Consider the following 11,362-nt stretch of genomic DNA (forward strand, 5'->3'; position numbering starts at 1 on the left):
CCTTCTCTGGAGACATTCAAAACCCGCCTGGACGCCTTCCTGTGTAACCTCACCTAGGTGTTCCTGCCCTGGCAGGCGGATTGGACTAGATGATCTTTTGAGGTCCCTTCCAATCCCTAACATTCTGTGATTCTGTGATTCTAGAGAGACTGGAGGACTTCCAGTCATTTCAACGCCTTTGTACTTCTTCTCCAGCTTGGGTGTGACCACCGCTGAGCCAGCCTTGTACTCTTCGTGCCCATGGAGCCGCTGGCAGCTGCTTTTCATGTACACATCTGTCCCCCTTCCCGCTGGCTGACCAACGGTGTACAGCACAGGCGTAATCTGGCAATTGGTCCACCCAGTTCAAGGCGGGGCGGGTGTTTTTGTTTGTTTGGTTTTTTGCAAGGAACCACCCATCACATGCAGGTCTGGTGCTGCTATGAACCACTAGTCCTCTTTCTGGAATTCTGCCTTATGTCTCACTCCCTTCTCTTTGGCTTTGCCTGCATCCTTCTTCCTCTTTAAGCAATGGCATCCTTCTCTTAGGAGTTTGTGACTCCTTTTCCTTTCCGTGCTTCCTTTTGTGTTTGTCCTTAAGTTCTCAGGCTTTGATCTAAGAGTGCACTGAAGTCCTCATCTCCAAGTCACTGATGTCACTCGGGTTATAAATTTGATCCCCTGTCCTGGGAATAACAGTACGGCTTAGCATTTCCCAGGACTGAAACTTCATTTTCCCCCATCGGTATTTTTGGTTCGTAGCCAGCCCAGGACCTGAATGGGAACACAGGTGTTAATTCAGGATACAAGTGGACGCTGCTCTTTCTGCTTTAGATGTGGCAGTAGACGCCACAGAAGCAAGAAAAAGCAAGTAACCCCAACCATGTCAGCAGCGAACAGCCAACAGTGTACTAACAGGAGCGACAAGTTCCTCCATCCAAAGGAAGAGCTGCAGTAAAAAAACGTTGGGCAGAAGGATTTTGGTTAAAAAATAGTCAAAGAATAAGGTTTGTCTTTGTGCTATCAAAGGTTGGTTTATCGGGCCACAGTTCCTATAGCAAGATGTGGGGTATTATTTAAGCCCCGACAAATGGGTTTGTTCCATTTTTCATTAAAGAAACACTGGAAAGGGAGACTCCGAAATGCTCCCATTTTCTGTACTTTGCACAGAAGCAATGGAGATGAAGGTAGATGTTCAAGCTGGACATGTCTCCTGGCGCCATGATGTTGACATCAGGAGCTGGAGGAGCAGTTGGAACTTTCGAAACGTAACATTCTATACTGGCTGGCAACTGCCTTTGTCGGTTCGGCAAGGCTGCAGAAGGCACCAGCTCCTTCACTCGACTGCCTTTTGCTGTCACTTGGGGTCTTCTTTTGTGACAGAAGCAGATCTGAGGTTGTGAAGGCCCAGTTTTTAGAAGAAACCTGCTGCTTTCAAGGAAATCACATCGTTTTGCCTCAGTATTCATAGCTTCAATGTTTGCGTGTATGTTCTGCTGGTACTAAGAGCGTGGAGGAGAAGCGCAAGAGGTGAAAATGACCGCAGTTGGGAATGACTGCTATTTCCACCGTTCCTCCTACCCACAGGTAAATGCTGTAGAGTGCTTTGGATCCTTGGTTTCTTGATATAGCCATGTTGACAGGGAGGTCTGTTATGTAAACAGAGAAGCTGATATTTCACTCTGGCTGGGTCATGGCCACATCGGTAGAGGAAATATCGGACTTCTGGAAGTGGTGAGAAAAGGCAATGATCAAGTGAACCATGGACAATTTCTCATGTGAACTGCGCTCAGATACTCAAGGAACATATAAAAGTCACGCGTGAAGATCACTCATCTTTCGTATTGAATCAGGATTATGTTGATTATGAATACATATGCCACGTTTATAATTTCTGCTTATAGTGCCTATCTGAAGTACTGCAAAAGCAGTTATTGAAAAGTAAGTCCTGCAATATGTGTTTGTCCTTCAAATGAATATTTAAATTCCACCTCTTGAAAATCCCGGGTTGGGTGTTGGGCTCTCCATTATTGCATCCATTTCCACAATGGGGATTTAGGCATTTGCCTGGGAGCTGGGCTTGGGCTCCAGACCTCAGCGTGTCTCAGGAGATGGCCCAATTGTACTGACTACAGTCCGAACGTGACGTGTTTTGGAGATGCCGCTCTTAGACCCAGCTGTTAATGTCTGGATCTGGGTGAAACTTACCTTCAAATGTACAAACAGCTGGGAGATGGTGTGAGCAGTGCAATGTATGTTCGCTCAGAACATCAATTCCCAAACTTTTAGTTTTTGCTGGGAATCTTTCTGGGTTTGATTTCCTACTCCTTATTTCCCAAGGACCCATGTCTATCAATGGTAAGAGAGTCTAGTGTAGGATTTGCACTCATATGTTCACAGCAGTAGACCGTGTACCAATCCATTTAGTCCATTTTTATTTTTCTGCTTACAATACATGAGAACTCTTTTCTCCTGCAGCAGAAGTACAGCCACATCGCCTGTTTCTGGGAAAAACAGCCCTCAGGCTGTGTGAGGATCAGTTGTGCCTTCCATCATAGCAAACCTCGAAATATAAATGGACTTTTTTTGCCGCCTAGTAACAGTGAGTAAAAATATTTTCTCTACTATTTGTTCATTAGAGTAAGTACATACACAAGAATGTCCCTGCCGTGCTCAGTAATCCCTATGAAGGTTCAAAATGTACCATGCAAATCAATGGGGTAGGATCTGCTACCGCAGTGAGTTCAAGGCAAAGAAAGGAATTGTATTGGCATTTGAATAGAGTTGCCAAATGACTTTTTTAGCTGTCCTGTTACGGATCTTCGTATTGCAGGAAAGATGACGTCACAAGTGGTGATTTAGGTTGCTAGGATCCACAGAGTAGAAATGTTGCAGTAATCATTTGCAAGGTTACATAATATCTGAAAATCAAATTATTTTTGGAAAATAAAAAAGCACTATTACAAGTTGGTTTTTTTTCCACATTCCTTTCAAAGAGGAGCTCTTGGCTACCAGGAGTCCTGTTAGACAGCTGGAACCTGTAACACGGAAAGTGTCTGGAGCAGGGAACCAAGACAGGTGTCAGAAATCAGGCAGAAGCTGGAGTGAGAGCAAGTCAGCGTGACTTGTCACAGATGCATGAGCAAGGGCACTAAAATGGAGATGTTCATGGGCCTGAGCTCCAGAGCTGGAGAAAGGTGTCATGAGAGAAGTCCAGAGAGACCTCTAGTCAGAAGCAAACACCTTGTGTTCCAGAAATTCCCCCAGGGAAAGTTAGCGTGTCCTATGTGGGCGTGTTGAGCCAACCAACTCCAGAGGAGCATGGCAAGAACTTGAGTGCTCTTTCTGTGAGTGCACACACTGCTTTCTGTACAGTTCCCACATCCACAGCAGTGACCCCTGGCAGCTGGTGCTCTTGTAAATAAAATGTAGGCACATTTTGGGTGTGGTGTGAGTCAGAGAAGATGCCCAAGAGGCCCCATGGACATGGATAACCTCTAGAAGAGCAATGTACAACAAACAGAACGAGAAAATAGACCCAAACCTTTTTACTGAAAAATGCATACATTCAAAGGCCATGTGTCCCAGAATAGCATTGCAAACATTTTAACTGCATTTGTCCTTTTTAATACTTAGAAATCCTGTTAAACCAATTTAAGGTGGAGTTGGCTTACACTGTCCGGACCTAATAATATGCTATTCTGGGCAGTGACAGAGTTAACTATCAAGTTAAAATTGTATCTTACATTTTCTTGCATGAGATACAACTGTTCTGATCTGCAGGAGTGTTACTAAAATAGGTTTATTATGATACGCAGGTAAGCAAGAGATGCTCAAGAATAAGAGCAACTGGAATAAAAGAAAATGCCTATGCTTCATGCTATTTATTTAGAATTGGAAAACATAACCAACCTTAGTATTTTTAATATAATGCACAAAACCCTGATTGTATCTACAAGTGCAGATTGGTCAGTTTGAACAATGTGAAGAGATTCACCGTTTTTCATCATTTTTATTTTCAGTCAGTTGCATTTCCTGGCTCTCTGAAAATGGTATCCCAGTTTTGGTGTACATTCCTAAAGAAAAGAATGCCTTTTCTGATTTTCCTTTATTTAAGTGTAAATTATTTTCATGAACTTCATAATCTTTCTCAAAATACACATTTTGTACTTCGTAAAGAAAGTTGTGATTCTGAAAATTTGGACAGAAAAAATGTGTCTGCAAGCTAAAAATGGGTAATGCAGTGCTTAGCATTGCTAAATTCTCTATAGGATGACACCGTGATGAGTGATACTGGTCTGCCTGTAATTCAGCATATTTAAAATATGTTCACAGCCGGGGTCCAAAACTCCTGTATTCACTTCAGCCCAGGTATTACTACTCATATGTTTCCCTAAGCCGTAAAGACCTTGAAACGCATTGGAAGAAAGAAGGATACTGACTGAAATTAGTGTATCCACCAGCTGGAAGAGATATCCAGCCTTTTCTAAACATCATCAAATGATCAAAATGTTCCTCTTTTCAAAAGGCTTTATTCCTCATCTGTTCTTTCAGAGGAGATACAACCCGTGTTTTTTCATGCTCTCTGTTGTTGCAAGATGCTCTTTTGCCAAGCTCCGCGCAATAGTTTTACCACAAGGCACAATGTGCCTATGTAATGATCCCTTCCATAGGATAAAGACTTCAAAGTTACACCTCCTGATCTGAACCTGGATTTGATATTTTAGTTCCTCCTAATAACAGAAATATAATGTTCTTTTCTGCAGATGTGTCATTGCAACAGGGTGGCCAAGAAAGGATTCTGCATCCAGCCCATCATCAGGAATCACTCCGAAATCAAGAGAATATTTTCCTACCAGTTCATGCTCCACTGATTATAAGCCTCAAGAATGAAGAAGATGAAGAGGACGACGATGAGGAAGAGAACTGTAAACACATTCTTTTTCTTTTACAAAAAAAGTAGAATAGGGTCTTTTTCGACACTTCACAAGTCTCCAGCTGATCCCCAATATCTTGGAACCAGTAGTCACCAGAATTGAGGCAACGTCCTAATTCCTGTGAAATGCCTATTTGTATATTTCAATAGCAGTATCATCCACATACCCCATTTTCATTAAATAGAATTTGAAAAGTGATCCACAATTCAGATGGCCATCAAATACTCTTCAAACTTTCTCTAAATTTGGGGACACAATTCACTAGATTAACTGAATGTCTATGCATATTTTTATATATTTGTTTTGGCTTTGTATTTTTTAAATGTAGTTATTAAAGCGTTGACTGTATCTCACTCAGAGAAATTCATGATGGTATTTGATTATTAAGAATTGCTGAAGGTCTTTGTATGGATACCTAGTAATCTTTTAAAACTATTTCCTACAGATGTTTCTAATTGGGTGCCTAAGACTGCTGCAGAAATTGAAGAGGAAAGAGCCATAAAGGAAATATGCTATAAAACTGGTAAATATGAAATCAGTCACTCTTTCCTAAACAGCAACAATGCCAATATACTAAGCCTTGGGTTTATTTTCCCTCTCGGGCTATGTTTAGGAGAGTATTACAGGATCCAATACCCTCACGAACACCAATCAGCACAAACTGTGTCTTCACCTCGGGAAAAGGAGAAATTACTCCTGGAAGCTACCGAGCGAGACTTGCAGAAAGGTAAGGACTTTTCATCTTCTTGGACAATATGTACCACTTTTAGGATTACACTTACAGGGACAAACTACTAGATACCTTGCCCCTCCTCCCCTCTTTTTTAATTTAGTGACAATAAAAGACAGCATATTACGAAGAACAGTAAAACACTACATTAATTTTTCCCCACATATATATACATACATAGTGTCACACACGTGGTGACTACCTGTATCAAATGCAGATGGAAAAGGTAGAAACGGGCTGTAAACGTCATGTGTACTTTCTAGAGATATACAACTGTAACACAAATTTCGTCAGGTAAGATTCATCAATACAATTCATGAAAAGTGAGAAGCTAAAGAATGAGCAGGTAATTTGTAGCTGGTTCTTTACTTCGGAGCCATAGTTTGTCTTTAAGCTGCATTTTATGGAATTGTCTTAGAGAGCATGAAAGTTCTACATCAGTTACAGTAGACAGGAACCAAACATCTAAGAAAAGAGAAAGAATATAAAACGAGAGGTTAAAGGAAATTGCACTCATCACTATCTCACAGAGGTGGGAGGAAGAGAATGGCAGGGCCAGTCCCTGTGCTTACACACAAGCAGCTCACACATCCTTTCTGTTGCCTTTCCAGGTGATGGCAGTAGAATTCCCAGAACATTTATTAATACAAAAAGAGAAGGAGAGATTTCAGGAAGGAGAATACCAACAGAGCGTATTCCCAGAAGAGATCGTCGATCCTTTGACAATGGAGGTAAATACCCTTTAGCATCAGCTTCTCATTGATTAACATCTTGTCTTGTGGTAAATAAGGTAACTGAATATGCACGCCTTAAACTACAGTGTAATACCCTTAGTCACCAGGTACATTCACATCGGAGGTGAATCTATTATAGGAATGTTGAATCTCCCGCCATTCCTTGGTATTTCTGCAACGCTGTTTGTCACCATGTCAGCAATGCGCATTCAGCTGTTAAGACTCTGTGTGGGCCCGTGCTGTGAACTGTATCACCAAAGTGCCTGACGATTCAAGTAATCCTTTTGCAAACTGAAGTTATTTTCTATGCCGCGTTGTTTTAGTCGTTCAGTTTCCAGGACAACATGTAGCTGAACTGATACAACTGAGACACAGGCAAAGCATCCCTCATGTGCAAGGGGTGAGAAATAAGCAGCGGCAGAGAGGAACATATTAAGGGTTGTGGTTTTGTTGCTGAGTTCTCTTGTAATGACAGGCAGCTCAGGCTCAGAAGTTGTCACCCTGCGCTTTGGAGCCTGTTTGCATTGGGTTCCCATGCAGATGTCATACTTTGACTTTGGAAAAGGGTTTATTCCCCCTGTGACACACACACAAATTACATACAACTTTTCACTCTCAGTTCTTACAAATGTCCCTGTGGATTAAAGCCCATATTTGTTAAACTGTAAACCCTAAACACAACCACAGTGAGCTGGTAAATAAGCATCACTCCAAAGAAATAAAGAAGAATAAATGGACTTCTGAGGAGCCAAGAAATTCACCTCATACGGTACCAGGAAAAGGTATTTTGAGAAAACAGTTGGCTTATTCATTTTCATTTACTAAACTGTTAGATGATCCAGGACTACCTACCTAATTTCTCTTAATGTCAAATGTGGACAATCCATATTTAGATTGGACTCTCCACAAAGAACATTGTATTAATCTTGTCTTCCAGCCTCCAGGCTCCTGCAGTATGTCAAATTTTGACGAACAGCTCAAAATTTTCATTTAATTTGCTTTTTCACTTTTAGGAATTCACACTTCAGACCCCAAAGGAAAACCAAGTTACCAACCAAGGGGTCAAAGGAAGGATGATGAAACTGCTGCTTATGTTCCTCGTGGGAGAGCAGCTGGAAGAAAGACTTATTGTGATTCTTCAGAACCTCGAAGATCAGCATATGTATTCTACCGCACTGTCAACGTCAACCAGGAACCAAAGTTCAGCGGATCTACAGGTGGGCTCCTGTTTACACAGGATTCTTAAAATGCCTCAAATGTGCCTGTCTGTATTGTGCTGCTTTCGTTTTTGTCCCTGCAGGTGATTGTTAAGTCATTTCTGCCTAAATGCCTTCATAGCAGGAATTCATTTCTCTGCCCAAAGAGCAATGAATGCAATGATGTGCTGATGTGTACTAACATACTGACCGCCACTAATTACAGCTTCTTTTATCTGATTTCTTCTTCTGAAATATTTAATAACTTGTAGTAGTCCATTTAACTTCATGTTGGAGCATGATGGATTCATGCCTATTTTTATAATTTAGTATTATTTTCATCTTCCGTAAAGAAGTCCCGTGTGTTGCTTTTTGGCAATCTGTTTCAGATGTAACCGTAATTTTACATCTTACACTGTCTTTTCAACTTGCTAATACAGCTTCTCACAACCTCGTACATCAGTTGGGTTTTATTTGCCTTTCTGCTTTCCTTTTCCATGGTTACTCTGGATAATTCTGTTGTTTTCATCTCTCACTTCATGTAGAAATTTAGTGGTAAATAATTTCAATAATCGTAAGTTAAGAAAGCGATTTCATCTTGCCAGGTTCAGTCATCTCTTCTAAGACTGGTTGAATCTCCATCTTGAGGTGCCTCCCTGTCTTCATTTCCAATAAAAGGAATCTCACTCCGACAGAGTAACCCCTTCCCAAAGATTCATAATGTTAAGTCGAATTAATCCAAATGGTACTGCTTTACTCTGGAGATGAACAGTTTTACTTTTTTGCTTTTCATGTTTGCTTTGATTAAATGTGGACAGATTGGTAGAGAGATTACAAAGAGAACATTCTTCATCTGAATAACACAATTAATCAATTGCCAGGTTAAAAAAAGTTAGAGCATTTCACAAAAAAAGGTGATCAGCTTTTTTGTCATAAGAACAACCATTACCATTGTCACTACCTTTCTTTTCAGCAGTACCTGAGCCATATGGTCGGAAATGCTCCAAACCAAAGAATCAGCTTGACACAAATAGAAGATTTTCGACCCAAACAGAAAACTATGGTAATGCTTACATGTTGTGTATAAATAGCTATATATAAACTTAAAATCGTAGCATTATTTTGCAATTAATGATTTGAATTAATGGAATTGAGATGGAATTAATAGAAAAGGAGAACTAATAATATTTTTAACCAAATTTCACAGAAAACACTTAGTCATTAGGCAGCTTCTCTGATGCACAATCAACTGCCCAGCACAAAAACATCCGTTTGCCATCTATCTAGTGCTTGCACAAGCAGGGATAGAAGAGGAGATTGGATTATGGATTTGTTTAACTGAAAAGCAATTGATGCCTTTGGGAAGATTTTGAACACAGGAATATTGACGTTGTTCAAGTCACGGGTGTCCGTGGCAGAATCGCCTCGTTTGGAAGATCCCGTGAGCCTGAGGAAACGCTGCAAGATTACACATGATCTTTAAAGTACTGGAGAGAAAGTCTGTATTTAACACTGGCTTGTATTTCAGAGATGATGTGTGATTCACCTGATGCTTTCATTGATACTTCAGCTGATGTAATATTTAATTCACATAGCAGCCTAAGAGAGTCCTTCCTGAAATTGTAGCTGAACTCAGAAACAATGTTTATGTTTCTTCTACAGACAAATACACTTCAGGATCTTACAATGCACCAACTTGGAGGAGAAGAAATCCACATGCAAAAACATTCCCTAAATTTGGAACAACCATTCAGGTAACTGTTTGATCGAAATTTTTACAATGCAGTCTACTTCACAAAAGCGACAGGACTCTCCCCACCTAGAAAATGTAAAACTGCTCTTAAAGCTTTTGCAGCCAAAACCCACAAGATTCTAAGCAATGCTGAGTCATCTGAATGACCAGGGAGTAGTTCTGTTTGTTTGCAGATATGTAATTTTGACTGTAAAACTAACCCAGGATTTCTAATGTTTTACAATATTACTGATATGAAAGCAAAATACGTACCTGCCTTCAAAGTGAGGAGCTACAACAAGTGGGTTTTGGCTCGTAGCGCTGGCCAAAGCACAGCACAGACCACAGGAGTGTGATCTGTTTGTCTGTTTGATTGCTCGTGAAGCATCTGCAACAGCTGAACGATGATCAGCCGAGCTCCAAATTGATAAAAGGACTCGGGCTACAGAACATTCTCCTGATACCCTAAGGACCATTAATACATTTTACAGCTGCCTTGAAAGCAGAGATTACAACCTCTATCTCATGCTCAAAGTTTAATTCTTAACCTGTTTCTGAAAGAGCATCTATAGATTTATTCTAGTAAATAATGTACAAAACCTTCTGTATATCTATTTTGACAACAGAGCCAAAAGGACACGGAAGTGAACAGAAAACAAGAACTATACCCAGAGCGGAGAATAGGATGAAGCGAGTGGTTGAAATTACAATACTCTAAAGTGAAACGAGATGCACCAATGTTTCAAAAGTGACAAAAATGGAAATTAGGAAAGTATGTTCTGTATGGTCATATATTAAGGTTTTAAATATATTCACTAAGTTGTGTCTGTTACGAAAATTAGACAGTTGAGATGATTTTTAAAGACTGTGGCTGTTCACCACAAGACTGCTAGTACAATATGTGCATAGAGATGAAAAAAATCTCTAAGCAGAGTGTTCCCCTAATGTATTTCACAGAAGTTTTACTGCATAACAGAAGTTTTAATGCATATGTACCGTGATTAAATAAATTGGTTTTGGATTTCAGTAAAGCCTTTGATACTGTCTCTCACAGCATTCTCCTGGACAAGATGTCCAGCACACAGCTGCATAAACAACAATGCAGCGGGTGAGCAATTGGCTGATGGGTCGGGCTCAAAGGGTTCTAGTAAATGGGGTCATGTTGGGTTGGACACCAGTCACTAGTGGGTTCCACAAGGATCCATCTTAGGGCCAGCACTCTTCAATGTCTTCATAAATGACTTGAACACAGGGAATCCTAAGCTTGCTGCTTACACAATGTTGGGAGGAGCTGTTGACACTGTCGAGAGCAGAGAGACCCTGCAGAGGGATCTGGACAAATTGGAGAACTGGGCAATCACCAACTGCATGAAGTTTAACAAGGGCAAGTGCCGGATTTTGCACCTGGGACACGGCAACCCTGGCTGTACATACAGACTGGGGCACGAGATGCTGGAAAGCAGCTCTGCAGAGAGGGACCTGGGGGTTCTGGTTGACGGCAAGCTGAACATGAGCCAACAGTGTCCCTGGCAGCCAAGAGGGCAACCGTGTCCTGGGTGCGTCAAGCACAGCATTGCCAGGGAGGTGATTGTGCCGCTCTGCTCTGCACTGGTGCGGCCTCACCTGGAGCACTGGGTGCAGTTCTGGGCACCCCAGGATAAAAAAAGATATAAAGCTACTGGAGAGTGTCCAGAAGAGGGCTACAAAGTTGGTGAAGGGTTTGGAGGGGAAGCCATATGTGGAGCAGCTAAAGTCACTTGGTTTGTTCAGCCTGGAGAAGAGAAGACTAAGGGGAGACCTCATCATGCTCTACAGCTTCCTCACAAGGGGAGAAGGAAGGGCAAGTGCTGATCTCTCTGGTGAACAATGACAGAACCTGAGGGAATTAAAGGAACATGTGCCAGGGAAGGTTTAGGTTGGACATCAGGAAAAGGTTCTTCCCCCAGAGGGTGCTGGAGCACTGGAACAGGCTCCCCAGGGAGGTGTCACGGCCCAAGCCTGACAGTGTTCAAGAAGAGACTGGACAACGCCAGTTGGAGCTCTACAGCAGACAG

The 11,362-nt window shown here is 41.5% G+C and overlaps 1 protein-coding gene across 1 annotated transcript; it reads left to right on the forward strand.

The window, feature by feature from the left end:
* The first annotated feature begins 1,515 nt into the window (after positions 1-1,515).
* LOC135998486 (uncharacterized protein C12orf50 homolog) lies at positions 1,516-9,997 on the forward strand. The gene is made up of 11 exons (XM_065651669.1): positions 1,516-1,566; positions 2,440-2,581; positions 4,746-4,907; positions 5,362-5,439; positions 5,530-5,643; positions 6,258-6,377; positions 7,040-7,162; positions 7,394-7,597; positions 8,550-8,639; positions 9,239-9,330; positions 9,935-9,997. Exons 1-11 carry the CDS (start codon positions 1,516-1,518, stop codon positions 9,995-9,997), a joined length of 1,239 nt encoding a protein of 412 aa, XP_065507741.1.
* Positions 9,998-11,362: the final 1,365 nt, after the last annotated feature.

The sequence above is a fragment of the Caloenas nicobarica genome, chromosome 1, assembly GCF_036013445.1.
Source record: "Caloenas nicobarica isolate bCalNic1 chromosome 1, bCalNic1.hap1, whole genome shotgun sequence".
Lineage (NCBI taxonomy): Eukaryota > Metazoa > Chordata > Aves > Columbiformes > Columbidae > Caloenas > Caloenas nicobarica.